This window comes from Periplaneta americana, chromosome 9 (assembly GCF_040183065.1).
Source record: "Periplaneta americana isolate PAMFEO1 chromosome 9, P.americana_PAMFEO1_priV1, whole genome shotgun sequence".
Lineage (NCBI taxonomy): Eukaryota > Metazoa > Arthropoda > Insecta > Blattodea > Blattidae > Periplaneta > Periplaneta americana.
In genome coordinates, this window is record NC_091125.1 from 11,849,363 (window position 1) to 11,875,400 (window position 26,038).

The window sequence follows — 26,038 nt, forward strand, 5'->3', positions numbered from 1 at the left end:
GGCTGGCAACATGTGTTGACCGCTTTTTATCCCCGGGAAAGTCCGGATTTGAATGGTAACACGTATGTGCAAAATCAGAAAAGGATAAAAATCCGCAAAACCACGACAGTTGAAAAAAACGCAAAACGGTTACCAGCTCGAAAAGAGGACATGGTGACACTTTATCATATTCAGAAATTACGTTTTTGCCTATTAGCAAACAGATAGTAACAGTACCTTGTAGTAATTCCGGTACATATCAGTAAATACGTGTGTATCATCTGTTGCTTGATCATGATGTTATTTGTTTCTGGAAATGAATTATCTACTCGTATATAAACTCTTCAACAAATAAATTAACACAGATATAGGCCTAATAATAATTTTAAATATAAAAAACAGTGTCCCCGTGTGTTAATGAAGGTAAATAATTTTGCAAATCTAGTCTTTCAGGTGAAGCTCCCTGTAAAGCAGATTTGAATAATTTCAAGGGAAAAATTGTGCCGGGGCCGGGTATCGATCCCGGGACCTCTGGTTGAACGTACCAGCGCTCTACCACTGAGCTACCCGGGAACTCCACCCGACACCGTCTCAACTTTTCCCTTTATATCCACACAACTCGCGTGGGCTGACGCAACGCCAGAGACCCACAACGAGTGCACACAATTTCTGTGTGACTTGGAATTGTGGTTTTCTGTTAACGAGCACAGTAACGTATATATTATGCAAATCTAGTCTTTCAGGCATAATATATACGTTACTGTGCTCGTTAACAGAAAACCACAATTCCAAGTCACACAGAGATTGTGTGCACTCGTTGTGGGTCTCTGGCGTTTCGTCAGCCCACGCGAGTTGTGTGGATATAAAGGGAAAAGTTGAGACGGTGTCGGGTGGAGTTCCCGGGTAGCTCAGTGGTAGAGCGCTGGTACGTTCAACCAGAGGTCCCGGGATCGATACCCGGCCCCGGAACAATTTTTTCCCTTGAAATTATGTAAAGAATTTTGTGTATAACATGTAAAAAATAGATGTCATCTCATTCAAATCACAAAATGACATATTTCACAAGTAGTCTTCATTCAACTATATAAAAGTTTCAAATGCCATGTCGGTATATCAATTTGTTTAATTTATATTTTAAGACTTACACAAATTTGTCATTGTAGGTATGTCGTGAATTAATAAATCCATACAAGTTGCCCATGACATTTTCAACAATAAAAGAAAACAATACTTCGGTTTAATGAACTAATTTTAATGATCCCTAAGCAGTGTAAACACTGTTAACACGTATGTGGTCTAAAAATTATTATTCCAAGATCTGTAATTGAAAGAAAATTACCAAGGAATAATCACATAGTATATTTGACACAAAATACGATTTCAGTGATGGGTTATAAGTAGTGTTGTGGGATTTAATCGATTAATCTAATCGATGAATCGATCAATTTCTGTTGTAAGATTAACCGATCAAAAATATTTAATCTAATAATCGGGTCGATTAAAATTAATCGTTATATCAATAAATCAGTATTTTATTTTTTCAGTCAATCACTTATCATTTATCAATGACAGAAAAAGATTCTGTTACATCAAAAGTACAATTGTTAAAAAATCACGAATATTTTCGACTTACATGGAAGTCATCTTCAGGTGATATTTTGACAAACAATATTTGAAAACTAGGTGAATATTTAAATACATTTAAAACACTTGTAACTGATCTGATCATGCGTGCTTTACATGAAGTAGTGGACATACATGGTTTTAAAACAGCATACAAAGTAGAGAATCTTCCATTAATCTTAATTGTGATACAATATGTTAAGGCACATGCAGTGTGCTTAGAATATAGAATTAAAATCATTTAAAAATGTTCATTAAAATTGTTGACTAAAATTGTTCAGTGTGACGTTGGAAGACTATGTGAAGTGAAAAGTGAAGAATTCTCAGTCTATTCGCCGTGGTGAGAGGCGTTTTGTCTGAAAAAATTAATTAATCAAAAGGTCATAAATTTTGAAAAAGTTAAATGATTAAGGCCTTAAAAGGCTCACAAATGATGTACATTGAGAGTTTCCAGACGTTGTGGCCTTGTCATCCTGGCGTTACATGGCAGACTGAGCGGTTGAGTTTTCTGAGAGGGAGGTACGGAGGGAAGTGACAGGCTAAACTGGTCGATAAGCAGTTATTCTGCGATGCGGTACAGGGGGTTATGCAAATTAGGTATTTGTTCATTAAGTAATTGTATGTTGTGATTGTGATCCTTTACTATGAGAAACTCCTCCGCAGTGTTAATGAGATGTGGATTATTTACTATTTTCAGCATTTTTAAGATTTTATGGATATTATTGAGTTCATGGCCGGAATCAAGCAGATGGGTGGCAAATTTAGATTTATTTCTGTTATTAAAGAAATCTGATTTGTGTTCTTTAAACCGAGTTTGAAAGTTTCGTTTTGTTTGGCCTATATATTTCTTGTTGCAATTTTTACAGTTCAGTTGATATATACCACTTTGTGAAAATCTGTTCTTTTTTCTAAGTCTATTGGGGATTATGCTATTTAATTTATTGTTAGTTCTATATGTGATATTTATGTTTTCTTTTTTAAAAAAGGCTGAAAGTTGATTGTTGACTTTACCAACGTATGTCATAGGAAGCCAATTTGTGACTCTTTTAGATTCTGTGGGTTGTAGGGTGGTAGATGTTTTATTTCCTAACTTTCTGATTCTATTCCGGATGTAGTTTTGTATCATGTTCTTATTAAAACCGTTTTCTATGGCAAGTTGTATTATATATTTACGTTCATTATTGTAAGCTGTTTGGTTTAGTGGTATGTTTATTAAACGGTCAACTAAATATCTGAATTTACATAACTTTTGGGAGTATGGATGGTTAGATGTCTAATCTATAGTATAATTGATAAACATCGGTTTTCGATAAATATTGTAAATGAATTTTGATTTGTTTATTTTGATGGTTAATTCAAGGAAGTTAATGCTTCTATGAATTTCTTCTTCAAAAGTAAATTTTATGTTTTGGTGTAAATTATTGAAAGAGTCAACAATTGATTCAGACGTAGATGTGCTACTATGTATGATGAAAGTGTCGTCTACGTACCGAGAATAAATTTTGATACTATGTTGTTGTTGTATGCTCGGAATATTTTTATTTTCAAGGTTCTGTAAGAAAATTTCGGCTATGAAGCCTGAAAGAGAATCACCCATGGCTAAACCCTTTGTTTGTTTGTATATCTTATCATTGAAAATGAAATAATTTTGGTGCAAAGAGATGTGTAATAAATTTTCTAATTGCTTAACTAAATCTGGGTTAATTTTGAGGTCTAATAATTTTGTGACAATAATCTGAATAGTTTCATCTATGGGAATATTTTTGTAAAGACTTTCGATATCCAGAGATAGCACCTTGTCATTTTTATTAAGTTTTAGTTTTTGTAATCGTTGAATTAATTGTTGTGTATTTAAGAGAGTATATTTATTATCTATAGGGAGAAATTTTTTAAAAACTGTAGAAGAAATTTGTTGATTTTATGATTTGGAGCTTGCATACTGTTAACAACTGATCTCATAGATAGGGTTGGTTTGTGAGTTTTGGGTAGAGTTTTTAAAGTTGGAATGCTGGGATTATGATTAATATACTTATAAGATTTTGAAGGTGGGATAAGACCTGATGCTGATTTAATGGCTTCTTTTATTTGTTTTTGATATTGTTCCGTTGGATCCGCTTTAAGTTCTGTTATTTGATTCTTAGTAATGAACTCTAATGTTTTATTTATGTATTCTTCTTTTTTCCTTTAAAACAATGGAATCAGACTTATCTGCCTTAATATGTATTATTTCATTTGATTGAGTTTTTTTCCCAGCTTAAGAATTTTTTTCTGTTCGGTTTTTGCTTCTTGTAATAGCTTTTTTTGTTTTTGAATCGTTCAAATATTGTGTGATAATCTTAGAAGTTTGGTTTCTTAGATGTTCTTTATTTACATGAGAAATATTTTGTATAATATGTTCTGTTTCAATAGCCAAATCTTCAATGATTTTGTTTTTATTACTGGGAGCATAATTATGTTTGTAACCTTTGTTTAGGATATCTATTTCAGATGGCGAAAGAGTCAAATTAGTGAGGTTGGTTATTCTATTAGTATTTGGTGTTTGTTGTAGTATGGTTTTCTGTGAATTAAAGGGAAGAAGGGAATTCAATTTCTTATTTAAAATTTCATATTTGTTAGACATTAATTGGTCAACTTTCTCATGACATTTTTGTTGTACATTATCCTAATAAACGCCTGTTAATTTTGTTGTGATTAAATGCAAATCATATAGTTTGTTACTAAGTGTTTCTTTCTTTTTGTGTAAGAATTTTATCTCATTTTTCAACCAACATAGTTGGGTCTGTTGTTTAGTTTTTCTAGTAGCTATTGAGTTATAGTTAATCTTAATGGTTGCATATTTTGGAATCACCTTATGTTGAAGACATTGTTTATTAAACCAAATAAAATTTACTTTTGAAGAAGAAATTCATAGAAGCATTAACTTCCTTGACTTAACCATCAAAATAAACAAATCAAAATTCATTTACAATATTTATCGAAAACCGATATCTATCAATTATACTATAGATCAGACATCTAACCATCCATACTCCCAAAAGTTATGTAAATTCAGATATTTAGTTGATCGTTTAATAAACATACCACTAAACCAAACAGCTTACAATAATGAACGTAAATACAGGGTGTATCAAAAATACGTATACAAACTTCAGGCATGGGTTCCTTACACCAAAAGGAGGAAAAAAGTTCATATGAACATATGTCTCATAATCCTTTGTTTCCCCGTTATTCATTTATTACTAAAAGTTTGCGTTCAACGGCCTTCGAGGTCCAACCTCAAAACTTCATTTCTTTATGCACTCATTCATAGAAGGCTGTGACTCGTTGTATCAGAAATGGACTGCAGATGGCGAAGTGTTGCCATGGAGACTTGTTTACATGTGTCATTTGTCATTAGTCTGTCTTCAACGTTGCAATTGTGAACGTGGAGTGAGTTAACGTGTTTCGTTCAACCATGGCAGGACGATATTAATTTCGTGAGCAGGCTGACATCATTTTTATGTATGGTCGCGCGAATGGTAATGGACGCGAGGCTGTACGGCTGTATCAGATGGCGTTTCCAGACCGAAGACAACCGAATCATCAAACCTTTGTTGCTGTGTATCGTTGCGTTGCTGAGACAGGAACCGTTGCACCACAGACTGGTGATCGAGGAAGACCAAGAGTTCTTCGTACGCCGAACCTCGAAGAAGACATTTTACACTGTGTCGAAGACGATCGAGGTATCAGTACAAGACAATTGGCTGTGGCATCACACAGTACAGCATGGAGCAGCTCTTGTATCCGTATCATATGCAACGTGTGCAGGGCCTTTCGCCTGCCGACTATCCACCACGGGAGAACTTTTGCCGATGGTTTCTAGCACAAATAGCCAATCCATTGTTTGTCTCATCATTTTGTTTACAGACGAGGCAACGTTTGGGAGAGGTGGAATTACCAATTTCCACAATGAACACGTATTGGCAGATCGTAATCCTCGTGCTGTATTTCAGGCTAGACATCAGCAACAATTTAGGATTAATGTGTGGGCTGGAATTGTAGGTGACTGTCTGGTAGGTCCATACGTTCTACCAGCACGTCTTACAGGTGCTATCTACAGGGACTTTATCCAAAACACTCTTCCAGAATTACTGCACGAAGATGTGCCTCTGAACATAAGACAAAACATGTGGTTCATGCATGATGGGGCTCCAGCACATTTTAGTCGCCTTGTTCGAGATACACTGACTGGTGTCTACCATGACAGATGGATAGGCAGAGGAGAACCAGTTCAATGGCCAGCACGATCTCCCGACCTCAATCCTTTGGATTTTTATCTTTGGAGGCACCTTAAACAATTGGTTTATGGAGCAGACATCCCGGATCAAGAAACTCTTCATCGACGTATCATGGAAGCCTGCGAAATCATTCGACATCATCACGGAGTATTTGAAAGGGTGCGACAGTCCATGATTCGACGAGTGCATGCATGTCTAGAAGCAAGAGGAGGACATTTCGAGCATTGGTTATGAGTTTTGTGTGTTGGCACATTATGAGTGTACCAATGTGTTGAACAGTTCCTAACGGGGAAACAAAGGATTATGGGACATATGTTCATATGAACTTTTTTCCTTCTTTTGGTGTAAGGAACCCATACCTGAAGTTTGTACACGTATTTTTGATACACCCTGTATATAATACAACTTGCCATAGAAAACGGTTTTAATAAGAACATGATACAAAACTACATCCGGAATAGAATCAGAAAGTTAGGAAATAAAACATCTACCACCCTACAACCCACAGAATCTAAAAGAGCCACAAATTGGCTTCCTATGACATACGTTGGTAAAGTCAACAATCAACTTTCAGCCTTTTTTAAAAAAGAAAACATAAATATCACATATAGAACTAACAATAAATTAAATAGCATAATCCCCAATAGACTTAGAAAAAAGAACAGATTTTCACAAAGTGGTATATATCAACTGAACTGTAAAAATTGCAACAAGAAATATATAGGCCAAACAAAACGAAACTTTCAAACTCGGTTTAAAGAACACAAATCAGATTTCTTTAATAACAGAAATAAATCTAAATTTGCCACCCATCTGCTTGATTCCGGCCATGAACTCAATAATATCCATAAAATCTTAAAAATGCTGAAAATAGTAAATAATCCACATCTCATTAACACTGCGGAGGAGTTTCTCATAGTAAAGGATCACAATCACAACATACAATTACTTAATGAACAAATACCTAATTTGCATAACCCCCTGTACCGCATCGCAGAATAACTGCTTATCGACCAGTTTAGCCTGTCACTTCCCTCCGTACCTCCCTCTCAGAAAACTCAACCGCTCAGTCTGCCATGTAACGCCAGGATGACAAGGCCACAACGTCTGGAAACTCTCAATGTACATCATTTGTGAGCCTTTTAAGGCCTTAATCATTTAACTTTTTCAAAATTTATGACCTTTTGATTAATTAATTTTTTCAGACAAAACGCCTCTCACCACGGCGAATAGACTGAGAATTCTTCACTTTTCACTTCACATAGTCTTCCAACGTCACACTGAACAATTTTAGTCAACAATTTTAATGAACATTTTTAAATGATTTTAATTCTATATTCTAAGCACACTGCATGTGCCTTAACATATTGTATCACAATTAAGATTAATGGAAGATTCTCTACTTTGTATGCTGTTTTAAAACCATGTATGTCCACTACTTCATGTAAAGCACGCATGATCAGATCAGTTACAAGTGTTTTAAATGTATTTAAATATTCACCTAGTTTTCAAATATTGTTTGTCAAAATATCACCTGAAGATGACTTCCATGTAAGTCGAAAATATTCGTGATTTTTTAACAATTGTACTTTTGATGTAACAGAATCTTTTTCTGTCATTGATAAATGATAAGTGATTGACTGAAAAAATAAAATACTGATTTATTTATATAATTTCACAAAACTTATCTGATATTCAACATGACCTTAAAAGTAATTGGTTGTAGTTGATATTAATTATTATTTTGTTAATACAAATTCATACTAAAAATTACGACAATATTTCTCTCTCGGAAATTGCTTACTTAAAGAGCACAAGAGTACTGTTATTTTCTAACTGTAAACCAGGTAGAGTAGGAAAAATTATTGCACAAACACTTCAGAAAGAGATGGAGATATGAGGACAGTGACCTAGTCTACTTCTATTAAAAGTTGAAACACAATGCGAAACTCTTATTAATTTTTATGAATTTCCAAGAAAACTTCCACCTTATTGTCAGCTCATCTTCCTAGCATATGAAATAATTTACATGCTTTTCTAGGATTCAACCCCCTCATCCCTTTTAATATAGTCATATCTGCACTGTGTGCAAGTGAGAGCGTAACTACCTTCTTTTTTTAAAAAATCTGGTAATTCGATTACATTAGGGGCCAGTCTTCTGTTTCGACCTCTATACTTTTGTAGTTGCAGTTTCTGTACTGAGTTTGTATATGACGGTTGTGTGTTTATTGAATTAAATACTATTATAGTCACAATCATGCCATGGTATGAAAGAAAAATTTCATAACTTCGAGCGGGAATCGAACCTGCGACTTCCTGTTCTCCGGTCAGGCGCTCTACCACTGAGCTATCGAGTTCGTCTCACGCCAAAGGCTCGGAATTATCCTTTCATATTGGCGACTGACCGGAGAAGAGGAAGTTGCAGGTTCGATTCCTGCTTGAGGTTGTGAAATTTTTCTTTCATACCATGGCATGATTGTGACTATAATAGTATTTAATTCATTAATATGTCACATCAACGGACGTATATACGTCATCCAAACATCGTAAGATGAAGATTACGGTTGTGTGTTTAGTTTTATAAAGGAAAATTCAGTTTTCTATGGTCTGTGAAAAGTGTAAACTCCATTATGTCATATGAGAATTTGAGAGGTAAACTCTGTGAAACGTTTGGATTAAAATTGAACGATCCTGGAGAAATGCTTGACAGAAAAAAAAGTTTTTTCGTGTTTAGTGATGCTGGAAACATTGTTACTAAACGTAGAGCGGCTCTTAATTCGGAGCATGTGAATGCACTCATATGTCTAAAATCATTGGATGAAGCAGTATTAACTAGGTGAGTCTTCATACTTTTTTGTTTTTTATGTTTGTCTCAAAAATTCCCAGAGAAATTGACACAATAAATTATAAGCCTCATAATAAATATGTTATTAAGTAATTAAAATAGTTATTTTATAATATAACGATACAACATATACAGATATACAACATTAATTTAATACTTATGCTTATCACCGAACAGAAGTTTTAACAACGATTGTGTATTACAGTACATTAAAATATTTTTTCAACTCGATCATAACTCGATTAATATATCGATTAATCGATTAAATTCACATAGTTAATCGATTAAATATTTTGATCGGTCAACAGCACTACTTATAAGACAACTGCTATCTCAACAGCAGAAACGTAATACTCTAATCAAAAAGAGAAGGAACTAGTATAATTTTATTGTAAGGTGCAAGTGTAGAGCTACCAACACAAAGTGATAACTTACTATTGGTTTAGGATACCGTTAGGCCTACTTGTTATCTGTCAATTCACATGTGTAGTATTAATAGCTATTAAAATATAGTATTTAGGCTGAAGTTTTATGTTTTTTTCTAACTTTATAGATTGTATATGGATTATGTTTTTTTATTCTTTATTTGTGGAGTTGATTATTCAGTCCTTTTATTGTTTATTTCTCTCTTTTAATATCATATAATTGTATTTCATTCTCTAATTTAATTTGAACATTTCAATAAGGTATAACTACAGTGTATATATTTTCTTCCTCAGCTCGCATATTATGTGCAGTTGCTCTCTGCACTGCCGCGTTCGCTCTACATCCACGAGCGGAGGAAGATAAAATGTATGCATTAGATGAGCAAACTCTCGTTTTGCAATAACAGTACCGCTATCATTTTTATTGACAGAACTTTTATATAATATTTACGTAATATATTATATTTTTCATTTGCAGAGGCATAAAGGACATTTACTGTCACATTCAACTCCTGCGAAAGGAAAGGAGATTGTATTAACTACTGAAAAACCAAATAAAACCGCCAGCAGAAAACCTGATGTACAGAAGTATGATTACACAACAGAAATACCAGATGACACTTCAACGGATTATTATGATTTGTCAGAGGAAATTATAGATGAAACAGTAATAATAAAACAGCCAGAGAATAACAATGTAACATCAGATCCAATTGAGAAGAAACCATTACACAACTCATCCGATAGTACAAATACAACACAAGATCATTCCAAACATGAACTCCCTATTAAGGTGTACGTTCATCCATTAATACCTACAAACAACAGTCACGAAAACAAGACAGATAAAACAAATGATAATGATACTCTCAGTCGTTTCACAAGCAGTAAACAAACAAATAATACAAATGTTATAGTAACAAATAAAACTTCTCATGCTCAGCCAATAACAGGCAGTAACGACACAGTCACTTCTATGCCAAGTCCTACACAATCAAATCAAACGAAAACAACCTCTCACATTCAACGAGTAACTGCCACTTATATCACAAGTACTGAAAAACCAAATCAGACAAATGATGCACCAACAAATAAAACTTCAAATACTCAACCAGTAACTGCCTTCACTCATGTTACAAGCCCTGAACAATCAAATCAAACCAATGTTACAGAAACAAATATAACTTCTCATGGTCAGTCAGTAACAGGCAGTAATGATACCTTCAGTCCTGCCACAAGCTCTGGACAATCAAATGAAACAAATACAACTCACATTCAACCAGTAACTGCCATTCATATCACAAGCATCGGACAATCAAATCAAACAAATATTACAGAAACAAATCCCACATCTCGTACTCCATTAGTAAAAGACAGTAATGATACCTTCACTTCTCTTATTAGTCCTGAACAATCAAATCAAACTAATACGACATCTCATACTCAACCTGCAGCTGGACAATCAAATAAAACAAATATTACACCAACAAATACAACTTCTCATGCTCAGCCAATAACAGACAGTAATGATACCCTCAGTTCTACTACAAGCCATGAACAACAAAATCAAACAAATACGACATCTCACACTCAACCAGTAGCTGGACAATCAAATCAAACAAACATTACACCAACAAATACAATTTCTCATGTTCAGCCAGTAACAGACAGTAATGATACCCTCAGTTCTGTTATAAGCTCTGGGCATCCAAATCAATCAAATACGACATCTCATACTCAACCAGTAGCTGGACAATCAAATCAAACAAATATTACACCAACAAATCCAACTTCTCATATTCAGCCAGTAATAGACAGTAATGATACCCTTAGTTCTGATATAAGCCATGGACAACCAAATCAAACAAATACGACATCTCATACTCAACCAGTAGCTGGACAATCAAATCAAACAAATATTACAGCAACAAATACAACTTCTCATGCTCAGCCAGTAATGGACAGTAATGCTACTCTCAATTCTGGTATAAGTCCTGGACAATCAAACCAAACAAATACAACACACCATATTAAACCAGTTACTATCATTCATGTCACAAGTATAGGACAATCAAATCAAACAAATACGACATCTCATACTCAACCAGTAGCTGGACAATCAAATCAAACAAATATTACAGCAACAAATACAACTTCTCATGCTCAGCCAGTAATGGACAGTAATGCTACTCTCAATTCTGGTATAAGTCCTGGACAATCAAACCAAACAAATACAACACACCATATTCAACCAGTTACTATCATTCATGTCACAAGTATTGGACAATCAAATCAAACAAATAGTACAGCAACAAATATAACTCATCATGCTCAGTCAGCAAGAAGTAGTAATGATACACTCAGTGATACCATAAGCCCTGGACAACCAAATCAAACAAATACAACATATCATACTCAACCTGTTACTGCAATTTCTGTCACAAGTTCTGAACAATCAAATCACACAAATGTTACAGCAACAAACACAACTTCTCATATTCAACCTGCAACCAGCAATAACAGTATTACCGTACATGTATTTGATGATCAAACAACTACAGTTACTAGTTTGATTATCTCTTCTGAAACACAAGATGATGAAATTAGAGACACTGTGCCAACACAAGTGGACACACTACAGCCTACTACTGAATCTACTACTGTTAGTCCAGGTTAGTAAATTTTATTACAGAAATTAGGTATGTGTTATCCAAATTATTGGTAATAGTAACAGCAAATGAATAAGGATATGAGATTTGTACTTGGAATGTCGCAGGCCTTTATAGAACAGGAGGGGTAACATTAGTAGAAAAAAATAGCTAGATACAGAATAGACTTCGTGGAAGTATAGGAGGTTAGGCTAGATGGGAATAACGTATCACAAATAGGAGATTACTTGTACTATAGGGAAGGAAAGAAAAAATCACCAGTTAGGAAGAGGATTTTTTAATTCATAAAATAATAAAATCAGCAGTAAGACAAGGTTAAATTTATCAGTGACAGGTTATCGTATATAGTACTTAAGAACAGATGGTGCGATATCGCAATTATAAATGCTCACGCCACTACAGAAGAGGAAGACGACCATATAAAGGATAGCTTCTATGAGGAATTGCAACATACTTTTGATCAGTTAACTGGATATAACATGAAAATTTTATTGGAAGATTTCACTGCTAAAGTACGACGGGAAAATATTTGTAAATCGACTATTGGAAAAGAAACCTACACGTAACCAGTAATGATAATGGAGTTAGATTAGTCAATTTTGCCACATCACAAAATTTAATTGTCAAAAATACAACATTCTCAAATAAGGTTTTACATAAATATACTTGGACTTTTCCAGATGGATTGACACAACCAAAAAGATCACATCTTGATAGCAAAATCACGACTACTAGTATAGTAGACATTCGAACCTTAAGGGGGGCAAAATGTAATTCTGATAATTATTTGGTAATTGGAGAATTAAGAGAAATACTATCAGTAGCCAAGGGAGTAGAGCAGCAATTTAACATTAGAAGATTCAAAATTCTGAAATTAAAAGACGAGGAAACTAAGCAACATTATCAGGTCAAAATATAAAATACCTTTTCCGTTTTAGGAAGTTCCGACGAAATTGAGAAGACGTTAGATGTTAATAGCGTGTGAGAAAATATCAGAGATATGTAATATCAAAATTGCAGCTGAGCAGAGCATAGATTATTAACAAACTAAAAAAAAAAGAAACCATAGTTTGATAACGATTGTTGCATGGTAGTAGAAAGAAGAAAACAGGCAAAATTGAAATTCTTACAGGATCCACTCCAAGCGGGAAGACGGGAACCAAGTCATACTCTTATGAATAAAAAGGAGAGATTATTTGAAGGAAAAAGTGAATGAGATAAAAACAACTAGTAAGAGTAAAAACATTCGAGATTTATATAAGGACATAAAGGAATTAAGAATGGATATCAGACAAGGGTAAACGTGATCAAGGATGAGAATGGTGACTTGCTTGCAAACTCATTCCATTCTCAACAGATGGAAAAACTATTTTGGACAAGTACTAAATGTACATAAGCCAAATAGAAATGATCAAGACGAAATTCAAACACAAACTGCTGAGCCATTTATACCTGAACTCACACTTTCTGAAATCGAAATTGCAATAGAAAATCGGAATAAGTACAAGTCTCCAGGTATCAAATTCTAGCAGAATTAATACAAGAGGTTCGAAGCAGTGGCGTAGCATGAAATTTTGAGCAGGGGAAGCTAACTCAAGTTGTCTTTCATGCAATATGAGAAAACGTATTACAAAAATAGTCTTAAAATAAATACAGTAGAACTTGGTTATAACGACATCCAAGGGACCTTGAAAATTATGTTGTTATAAACGAGTGTCGTAGTAACCGAGATTTATATTATCAGTCTAGTGAGGTGGAAAACGAAAAATAATAAACACAATTAGGCTTATTTTAGATTTATGTATTCACTTTTAAGCATACCATGAACACAATAAAATACATGTACAATTATAAATACAGTATTCTGTATTAAAATAGTGAAAACTTCCTGTCGAAAATGACCGCATGCAGGTACCATTAATACCGCATGAATTCGGGCAGGTTACAATGCGATGGGGAATCCGCCTGCATTCCAGAGGTTTTTGATAGAAGGCAACAGTAAAGGATTTGCCAGATTTCAGCAAAATATTTCTTAAAATGCTTTGGTTCTTAGAAAATTGTATTGAAAATGACGTTATATGCGAGGTAGACGCATATACGTTTGTCGTATTAAGCAAGGTAGAAAAGCATATGTCTTATGGGGAATTAGTTGGGACCACAGAATATTTGACGTCATAGGCGAGGTGTCGCACAAAACGAGGTCGCTATAACCAAGTTCTACTGGTAGTCAATGTCAAGTCAGCAGCCGAAGATTGGTTGGAACATCGTAAGTAAAACCAATAAGGCATGATCTCAAATGATACATAGTAAAATATGATTTCACGGTTTACACATATCTCCTAACAAATAGACACGTATACGTATAACATTAGCTCACTCCCTGTCATACTTAGAGAAATCACAATATTAGTATCATTACGTAAGTATGCGTCTGTCTTTTGGTTGTGTCCTTCATTGACAGCAAGGGAGTCGGTCATTTGTTTTTTAAATCACACTTTTGTTCGTAAGTCAGTCTTGATAATACAATTGTCCTAAAAAAAATTAAAGTAAATTAGTGTCAGGAACTGTTATTTCGCTCATTATTTATTATATCAGCCACAATGCACACTAACACTTCAACTGAACACAACTGACGAAAAGGTATAACTCGGAAACTACTTATTTTAAATGTTAAAGCTAGCTTCTTGCGAGCCTTGCGACTAGGGTAGTTTAGTTAGAAAGGGGTGGAAAATCTGCATGGGTGGATTACACAGAAGAAACCAGTCTTCTTCGAAGCTGGTGTGTGCAGGCTTCTTGTTTACTGCTGCATCACAAATCATCCTGAGCTGCCGCATCACAATATTTAACGCGTAAATATGAATTCTATTAAAATTAATAAATAATTTTCTCCATAAACTGCAGGTTTATTATGAAATTATTATTAACTGGGGAAGCTAAGCATTTTAGCTTACATTGACGCTACGCCACTGGTTCGAAATGACTTATCTAGCGAAATTCATAACCTTGTAGCCTACTTGCTATTTCAGAAAACAAAATTGTATCAGGAGAACGAAAGGAGTCCATAATTGTACATATCTTTAAGAAGGAGGAAAAAACTAACTGTGGTAACTTTCGAGAAATATCACTTTTGTTTACGTAGTACAAAATTTTGTTCAATATTCTTTTGAGAAGATTAATTCCAGATATAGATGAAATTATTGGGGATCATAAATATGGTTTTAGGCGTAATAGATCGACTATTGATCAGAATTTTTTTGTATTCGACAGATAGAGGAGAAAAATGGGAGTATACATCAGTTATTCATGGATTTCAAAAAGAAATATGACTGGGTTAAGAGAGAATTTTTATATAATATTATTATTGAATTTGGTATTCCCCAAGAAACTTGTTCGATTATTTAAAATATATATCAATGGAACGTACAGCAGAGTCCGTATAGACCGTTTCTGTCTGATGCTTTTTCAATTCACTGGGGGCTAAAGCAAGGAGATGCACTATCACCTTTACTTTTTAACTTTGCTCTAGAGTAGGCCATTAGGAAAGTCCAGGATAACAGAGAGGGTTTGGAATTGAACGGGTTACATCAACTGCTTGTCTATGCGAATGACATGAATATGTAAGGAGAAAATCCACGAACTATTAAGGCTGGTTCACAATAAACCGGGAACGGAAACGACAACGAGAACTAGAACGGAAATAATGTTAAAATAAATGTATTTAAATGTGAACATTCACAACAGTTAATTATGAATGCTCACATTTACATACGTTTATTTTAACATTATTTCCGTTCTCGTTCTCGTTGTCGTTTCTGTTCTCGGTTTATTGTGAACCAGCCTTTAGGGAAAACACGGTACTTTTACTTTAAGTAAGTAAATAGGTAGGTTTGAAAGTAAATCCTGAAATTAGAAAGTATATGATTATGTCTCGTGACTAGAATATTCTACGAAATGGAAATATAAAAAAAAATTATATTTATCGTTTGAAATGGTGGAAAAATTGAAATGCGGACAACAGCAACAAATATAAATGACACTCAGGAGGAAATTAAACACAGAATAAATATGGGAAATGCGTGTTATTGTTCGGTTGAGTAGCTTTTGTCATCGGGTCTGCTCTCAAAAAACTTGAAAGTTAGAATTTATAAAACATTATATTACTGGTTATTCTCTTTCGTTGTGAAACTTGGACTCTCAATTTGAGAGAGGAACAGAGGCTAAGGGTGTTTGAGAGTAAGGTGTTTAGGAAACAATTTGGAGCTAAGAGGGATTAAGTTACAGGAGAATGGAGAAAGTTACACAATGTAGAACTGCACACATTGTAAGTTATTCTTCACCTAATATAAGTAGGAACATTAAATCCAGATGTTTAAGATGGGCAGGGCATGTAGCACGTATGAGCGAATTCAGAAAGGCATATAGAGTGTTAGTTGGGAGGCCGGAGGGAAAAGATCTTAGGGGAGTCCGAGACGTAGATGGAAGGATAATATTAAAATGGATTTGGTAGGGACTGGATTAATCTTGCTTAGTATAGCTACCGATGGCAGCTTAAGTCAGGACGGCAATGAACCTCCGTGTTCTATAAAAGCCATTTGTAAGTAAGTAAAATATGAAAGATAGGCCTACTGTGTAAATAAAGTAAATACGGTATCTTCTGTGTTTCATTACCGAATTAAATGGAACAAAATCTTTAAGTATTGTATCAAATTTTCATATGAAGCATATTTTAATCCCATATATCGCATTTAAATCCAGTAAAATTGGAAGAAATCGTTGTGTTATCCGGAATCTAGATTATACAGGTAATTATTTATTTTTTAAATATTAAAAAAAATTATTACGTTTATTAAGATTTTACAAATATTAGGATTTGTTTTACAATTTCTATGAGTAAAGTGACGAAGAGTACTGTTTCTCAGTTACTGAAGTTTGTAATGAAAATAGCTTCAACGTTAACACACATTTCCATGTTCACCATGCTTTCCTTTTATGCAATTGAGAGGTTACTGAAATATACACATTGGATTTGACGTAAGTGGTCTTTTAATGTGCTTTACTAATTTAGTTGTTTTTATCATTTAGCTATAGATCTACCAAATAGTTTCGTAACAGTACAAATTTATAACATAGTGCTTTCAGTATGTACACATAAATAAAAATCACCTACAACTTTTCAAATACTTTAGTTTAATTCTACATTTACTGCAATTTTATATTCGAAAATGCAACTATATTATCTCCACTACATTTTCAGAACACATTTTCAACAATATTTACATTTTCATATTACAAAGTGACAGAATACGTTTTATTTAACCCCATGTGAAAAAATTGTATGAGTCCCCTTTTGCTTTAGTAACATCTTCAACTTTGCTTGGTATACTCTCAATCTAATAATCTGTTTAGGCATTTCCTCCTCTACCATTTTCTACAGTTTGTTTTCAGAACTAGCTCCGTGCTCTAAAACTGCCGAAGACCCTCAACGGTTATCTTTATTTGTTAAGCTAACAATAATTGTAGTGATATGCTGAATGGAAGAAGCGGCCATTACTTGATTGGAGGAAAGATGAAAAGGAGAGACGAACTTCTGGTTCTATCCAGAATTGGATCTCTTTACTTTTTGGACAGACAGTAATAATATATTTATCTCTGTGCATACCACTGTGTTACTTTGCCTGATTCTCTTCTTGTGTTTCCATCTGTTTATAGGCTATAACTTTCAAGAGTTAAAGAACTGCGTGCGGAAGATATACAATATATGAGAATTCAAGCGCAAATGAAACGTATGCAGGCATTATGAACGCGCTGTAATCTTTGGGCTAAATTAGAATTCAAATCTGTTAGTAGAATGTCGTAATAGTCAAAATGTGGCATCTCCAATGTTTGTATGAGAATTATTTTTAATTGAAAGAGTAGACAATTTTTCAGACTATTTAATTAATGTAGGATGGAGGAGACGGTCTTACATGTGTGTGTGACTTGTACATTCCACTTGAGACCATTATTCATGTACACGCCTGTAGATATTTAACAGAGGGACTGAATAGAATTATAGATTCATTTAATTTTACAGAATTTATAATAGCGGATTTTAAAATGCGTAAGAGCCGTTGTTGCCGATTAGAATTGCCTGCGATCTATTTGGAGAAAGGAATGAAATTAGATATGATTTATATTAGACTCTTCATTTATTTCTTCCTGCTTGTCATATTCATCCTTTGCGTGTTATCAGTAATCTTTTCTTCTTTCATTCCAAGTCTATAGTTTTATCCTCGATATAATACCTAGCTCAAAATTCAATTGAGTTTGACTCAGTACATAGTCTATTCATATTAGCAATGCTTTATAACGTCAGAGAAGTGAAAATATTGTTAAATAAGGTAGTAAATTACTTTTACATTTTCCGTATATTTTGGTGTGACCACTTTCCTATCCACTCTTCCCACTATTTCAAAGTCGTTAAGAAAACGCGTATATTGCAACATATCTGCTGTCAATAGTTCTAGTTTCGTGCACTTTTACATGTTACGAAGTGAAAAAATGTAAGGGTGTCAAATCAGAGAAAACTATTGTGAAAATCTACTGTCTATCTCTGTGGAAAGTCTTGATGTAGATACGTGGGCCTATTCCAACCTAAGATGGGTACAAAACATTGTAGCAAAACCATTGAGTTTAAAATCCTATTCCAAACTATTTGTGCTTTCAGAAACAATATTGTAATATACATTATGTAAATAACAACTTAATTAATTATAATTTCTGCAAATATAGAAGAACTATCGATTTCAGTTACCGTGTAAATTAAGTCAAGCTTTCACTTTTAGTGTATCTGTTTTTCATTCTGAAGTGGAATATGACTGCCAATTCTTTATATTTGACAGTTATGCATGTTCACATGAGCACATACAGTAGCCATATGGAATTTAGTGACATTACATAATGTTGACATAGTTTCAATCGGAATCAAGAACATGTTTTTATTATTGTTAAGTATTGTAAATATATTTCTATGTAGTCGCCTGTAAACTTTCTAACAAACTACTGTGGTATGAAAGATATTTTTTATTATTTTTTTCTACATGAAATATAATTGAATTCTAACCGAAAAAATAAAAATAAAAAGAGACGATTTTACTGTTGACTGTTCTGTTACCTTTAATAATAATTCGTATCCATTATTAGGCGTAGAAAATGAAGAAAGGGAAATCAGACAGAAAGGATTAACAACTCTTTGCACATAGAGAAATAAAAATAAGTGTTTGAAATTAATATATTTGTATTTCTTGTGATTAGTACTATTAGTTTGCTATTCAAGTGCTTTTCTAATAACCAAATATAAAATTGAAAATAAACTATAAAGCATTATTTACATGCACATAAGCTGTACTTCATAAGAGAACTTCTCCTTCTATTTACGATTTTTTGTGTATATTAACACCTCCATTTCATATTATTTACAGAAAAGAAAAATGAATGTAAATCGCCCGCTTGCAAGACTTTAAGCAGCCGAATGCTGAATTTTATGAATCATTCAGCAGATGCCTGTGAAGACTTCTACGAGTTTGCATGTGGTGGTTTGCGAGAGAATCGAAATCTTCTTGAACATGATCCTGAATATGAGTCTTGGTCCAGAATTGCTGGTAAGTAGTAAAAGCTGACAAGCGAAATGAATAGAATCACATTCATCACACTCATTATCGAGTTAGTCATGCATTTCATACAGTGTATGAGGGTTTACGAATTTATTTTCTAAAGTATTGCACTAATTATTATTAGTTTGTTTTAATGTCGACTCTAACTGTAGTTAATATACAAGGTTTTATTCTTTAAAAGTTGTCATATTCCAACCTTCATTCTAATTATTTTATTCCGATATCATCACTGCTTCCTAGAGTAGTACGTTCTGCGCACATTTCTTCTGACGTTAAAATCTAGAACTATAAATTAGAAACACTACTTAATTCCATTTTTCAGTCTGTCCATCAGTAAGTTTATAATTGGTTATTCAGTCCGTCAATCAGTGAGTGAGTCAGTGAACCAGTTAATCAATCAATCAATCAGTTTGGCTGGCTTTACGAGCGTTAATAGCTTCGTCCTCCGCAACATCAAAAACTCTATTGCGATTCGTCTTGGCTGACTAACAGTGATTTTACGAGAGTTAGACCGGTTCGTACACTTAGGCACACTTTGGCCCAATCTGCACTCTATACAGGGTGATTCACGAGGATTTACCGCCATTTACGGAGCTTATTTCCGAAGAAATTCTGAGCAAAAGATGTCATATACACATATAACCTATTGGCAATATTTTCAGAGTTACACTAATTTGAAGTTACTAATAAAACACCTTTTTTCTTTAATTTGAAGGGTAGAAGAATATTACAAATAGAGAACGAACTATTCAGAAGTATCATTTCTTTAATTGGCTAGTGTTCTGAAGCTAAAAATGTGTTATTAATTGCTTTGTACAGAGTTTGTTTTTCAATTTTTAACTAAAATTACATCATTCTTACGCACTTATCACAACAATTGTTACAAATCACACGACTTTACGAACTTTTCTTTACAGTTTAATTCTAATGTACAATCTTAAAGAATTTACAAGCGTGGAGTGATTTGTAACAATTCTTGTGATAAGTGCGTAAGAAAATGTAATTTTGTAGTTAAAAATCGAAAAAAAAAAAAAAAAAATGTACGAAACAACTATGGAATTCACAACATATTTTTAGCTTCAGAATACTAGCCAATTATGGATCCCTTCAGACGAGGCCACTTTTAGTGGTGCGTTAGTGGTGCTTTAGTGGCTTTGAGAACGCGCGTTAGTGGCGGTGGTTAATACACTAAATTTTTGTAAAGAATTTTTCAGTCTTCCAGTGAACATGGACATAGAAGGAGATACACTTTTGGCAACTTTGCTCAGACGAGAAAGAATAGACGTAAAAATAGAAGAAGAGCCTGGGTTCATCCGTTGGTTTTGGAAAGACTGAATCGAGGACAATTCCATACCTTGTTGGATGTTTTACATCAGGACGATAAAAATATTAATTTAAAATTACGCAAATGAGGGATGATATGGCACAAAACATATTTTTGTTTAATATTTAGGAGTTCAAAATTAAATATAATAGGCAGCAAACATGAAACCAATCATAGCACGTAATTCAACCAATATACTACAAATAGGTGTCTGTAGCGTAATGGCAAAGTCAAAGGCCGTGGTGTAGTTGAACCCAGGTTGGAACCTGAGATCAGCTAATTTTTATCTCTTAATTAATTTATTTACATTATTTTAGATGCGTTATTTTATTTTAATGTGAAATAAAGGAGATTTTACTACATAAATAATATATCCGTAATTCTCACTAGTCCAGGTATTTAGTTGCCTAGTCTATGGTTGTATATTATTATTATTATTATTATTATTATTATTATTATTATTATTATTTTATTATTATTATTATTATTATTATTATTATTATTATTATTATTACTGCTCTGAAGCACATAACATAACGGAATGTGATAAATCCAAAGTGGAATGTGCAAATTGCAAGGCCTATAATAACAAAATGGCAGCAAGACAGAATTTCAAATTAAACAACACCAACCACGCAGCTACCTCCTATGACTGTCCGGCATATTTAAGAATTGTGGACATAATTAAATCAAAAACTAATTATGGATAAAATAAGCGTTTATCAGCAGAATTTACACAGATCTTTATTGCCGACATTAGAATTGTTACAAAATGCCGGGTTATCTACAATTGATAATGCACAAAATACCAACACAAAGATTCTGTGCGTACAAGAACCTTACACCACATCCAAAAATGTCAAAGGCTTTGGTTCAGACCTAGAGAGAATGCGTCAGAGCTGCGATAATCATGATGCCCAACTCAGCTCTACAAGTAATCCAACACTGTTCTGCTGACTGCTCTGTAGTGTATGTTAACGTTTTGAATATTGAATTGTATATATGCAGCGTGTACATAGACCCTAATTGTGATTTTGAAGCTTCTCTTATGAAATTAGAAGCTTTGTGTAAGGATTTTAGCTGTGAACACTTACTAATAACTGGAGACTTCAACGCTAAGCATGCAGCATGAGGCAGCCCAGTTAATGATGAAAGAGGCAATAAACTCTATAACTTTTGCTGTGCCCATCGGCTCAGTATACTAAATGACGGTCAGACACCCACATATAGCCGAGACAACGCATGCAGCTTCATAGACATCACCATGTGTAGCTCATCTCTCCTGCCTTTTATATCAGACTGGAATGTGAGTGACATGGAAACTTCCTCAGATCACAAACTGATTATAACAAAGATCTCAACTACTCGCAAAACTCTAGGTCTCTACCTGATGTATATCTGACTAGGAAATATAAGACGAAAAATATCAAGTGGGACCATTTTGAAAGAAGCTCCAAATATACATTTCAGGATGTTATGCAAGAAATACAAAACTCCACCTCCGAGGTACATGTCAATCTTGCAGTGGAACAAATGATAACTGAAATAACTAAACTCTGTGAATCACTTCTCCCAAAGATATCTCATAAACCTGCCAAAAACTATTGGTGGACACAAGAACTATCAATTTTAAGGAAACGTCTTTCGGCTAGCCAAAGACGATACAAAAGATGTAAATGCACACTCCTCCGGCAAAATTATGAAAGGTCATATCAGATTATAAAGGCTCAATACAAAAATACACAGTTGGAGAAACTTCTGTACATCACAAAATAACCAAAACCCGTGGAACATAGTCTACAAATTTTGTAGGAAAGCAGAAAATCTCAACAAAACTTTAACCACAATAGAAACAGTCAATGGATATACCATCAATTCATTCGATACTGCCAACGCACTAATTAATTATTTCTTCCCAGCGGATACCACTGATAGCACCTCTCAAGAACAGCTTCGACATGAATCCCAAATTCCGCAAATCAGTCCAGACGACTTCCTATTTGATCAACAGGAAGTTGACCGCATCATAAAAATGCAACAAGACAAAAAATCTCCAGAAATTGATAGCATCTCTGCAAACATTATAAAGCACATACATTTAACAAACCCAACACTCTTCACTAAACTGTTCAATAAATGTTTAAAAGTTTTAACTTTTCCAGATCTGTGGAAAACTGCAGTCGTGAAAGTGATACCAAAACTAGGCATTAACAATAACAAACATACAAGAAATACTTTACGTCCCATCAGTCTAGTTCCTATAATGGGAAAAATACTTGAAAAACTTATGATAGACCGCATCATTTATCACCTTTATAGCAACAAATATCTCAGCAGCAATGTGGTTTCACTCCCAACAAATCAACAGAAGATGCTGTCTGCTCAGTTGTTACGTGGATGAAAAACGTGTTTATGATGAAACAAGTTGGTCTCCTAATATCATTAGATGTGTCTGGCGCCTTTAATCATGCCTGGTGGCCAAGAATCCTACACAACTTTAAAAGAAAAAATTGTCCAGGAAATATTTACCAGCTTGCTCAAAGTTATTTTACTAACAGGAAAGTTCAACTCAGCCTCTGCAACACCACTGTTACCAAAATCGTAGAGCGGGGTTGCCCCCAAGGATCAACTTGCAGTCCTGGCTTTTGGGTCATCCTTTACGACGATCTACTTTAACTGCCCCTTCCTGAGAGCTGCAACCTGTTAGCATATGCAGATGACGCTTTACTGCTGGTCAAGGCAGATTCCACTTCAAAACTAACTACAGATGCGAACACAGCACTAAGCATCCTGTTCGAATGGGGTCGTGACAATAAGTTGCAATTCAATCCAGAAAAAACGAAAGCCATGTGTGCAACTAGAAGAAGAAAATTGGTCACGCCGAGAATCGAAATAAACAAGCAAGAAATTGAAATAGTTGATCCGTTACAGTACTTGGGTGTTGTTTTGGACAAAAAACTAACGTTCAGAGCACACTTCAATCATTTAGCAACTAAATCCAGTAAATTGTTATCTGGACTCTCAATGGCTTCAAGACCCACATGGAGTTTGAACTCGGACAGACTACGTATTATATACAGAGGAGCTGTAGAACCTTCAATTCTATACTGCGCATCTGCCTTCCAGGACACACTACATAAGCAATGGGCCAAAACAAAATTAGCAAAAATCCAAAGAGGCTTTCTACTGAGGATTACTTGAGCTTACCGAACTGTATCAACTGATGCAGCTCAAGTCATCGCAGCTATTGAACCACTAGATCTTACTGGAATCTATAGAGCTCAATTATCTGACTTAAAGAAAAATCGAAAAATCTCCACTACAACATTCAACAACCACAATATCGAACAGTTAGCGGATCATATAGCAGTTGGCCACCCAAGCATTCCATCAAAAGGACAACTCCTCCTCACCTGCTCCTCGACACATGACTACCACATATATACAGATGGATCACGACACAAAAGTAATCAACTGGAAGAACAAGTAGGCTGCTCATTTGTTACCTACCACAGTGATAATGAAATATTTTGCACCAAGATAAAACTGTCTCCTTATTGCACAGTTTTTCAGGCAGAGCTTCTAGCAATTAATGAAGCTATGAAATGGTGCATTAAGAACGAAAACTCAGCGCGCATATTTACTGACTCCCAAGCTGCCCTTCACTGCATCGCTGACAAGTACAACCGTCACCCATTAGCGATAGAGGCAAGGGAATTACTTGAAAAGTACACACATCACATATGCCTCACTTGGGTCCGTGGACACAATGGTGTAAGAGGAAATGAAAGAGCTGATGAGCTAGCGAAAGCTGCAGCCTCCAGCAACGAAACTCCGACATACAGTTTACAACCGATATCAAATATCAAGAAACAAATACGACAACAGACTCATCAAAACTGGAATATTAGATGGACGACATGCTCAACCGGATCACTAACAAGAGACACCTACTTCCCAACAATCCACGGCAGATTCAAAAGCCATCACTTCAAACCTACTTTCGTAACAACGCAGTTTCTTTCTGGACATGGGAAATTTGGTACTTATTTCGACAGATTCAACATTCCAGCAGACATCGACTCTACATGCTCCTGCCGCGAAGACCTTCACAGTGTGAAACACCTTCTATTTGACTGTCCTATTATTGAAGCAAAGAGATTTCAAATAAAGACACATCTTCTGGACTGCGACACCGAATACAGGACTCCACTATGTGAAGTAATCAAAAAAACCTTGTTGCTACAGACAATTTATAGACTTGCTAAACTTTATCTTTAAAAGACTGTAGATACATATTTCACCTTATCTGTGTAAAACTAAGTAGTATAGATAATTAGTATATCATATACTTACTTACTTACTTACTGGCTTTTAAGGAACCCGGAGGTTCATTGCCACCCTCACATAAGCCCGCTATTGGTCCCTATCCTGAGCAAGATTAATCCAGTCTCTACCATCATATCCTACCTCCCTCAAATCCATTTTAATATTATCTTCCCATCTACGTCTCGGCCTCCCCAAAGGTATTTTGCCCTCCGGCCTCCCAACTAACACTCTATATGCATTTCTGGATTCGCCCATACATGCTACATGTCCTGCCCATCTCAAACGTCTGGATTTTATGGTCCTAATTATGTCAGGTGAAGTATACTATGCGTGCAGCTCTGTGTTGTGTAACTTTCTGCATTCTCCTGTAACTTCATCCCTCTTAGCCTCAAATATTTTCCTAAGAACCTTATTCTCAAACACCCTTAATCAGTATATCATATAACAAAAACTAAAACCCAAGCATATCGCTTGCTGAATTAGGGTTCTTTTCCGCGGATATTTAATAATAATAATAATGATAATAATAATAATAATAATAATAATATTACTATTATTAGGCCTATTATTATTATTATTGTTAGGCCTATTATTATTATTATCATCATCATCATCATCATTATCGTCATTCTATATTATTCTGTCGTAACATAACCTGTATACTGTCGTGACGATGTATGTGTGGGGAAATGATGGCCCAACAATCGTCCGTTAGCAGCGCCACGAACGCGCTACTCACGCGCCACTAAAATAGTGGCCTGGCTGTGGCTCCTTCTGAAACCTATCATTTAATTCTATGTATCGCGACGAGAAGCGCTACTTTTAGTGGCCGCCACCAGCGGCGAAGTCAACCACTCAGAGGGTCTGCAGCGCGACTGATTCTATGGTCGTGGCTGTGTCTGAAGGCCTCCATTT

General features: G+C 34.7%; 1 protein-coding gene across 2 annotated transcripts in view; it reads left to right on the plus strand.

Moving 5' to 3' along the window:
- Positions 1-26,038, plus strand: part of LOC138705779 (uncharacterized) — a 107,913-nt gene that overhangs the window by 19,437 nt on the left and 62,438 nt on the right. For both annotated transcript variants that reach the window (XM_069834414.1, XM_069834413.1), the window contains exons 3-4: positions 9,628-11,821; positions 19,279-19,458. In XM_069834414.1, the coding sequence (XP_069690515.1) occupies positions 9,628-11,821; positions 19,279-19,458 (2,374 nt within the window). The remainder of the gene's footprint in view (positions 1-9,627; positions 11,822-19,278; positions 19,459-26,038) is intronic.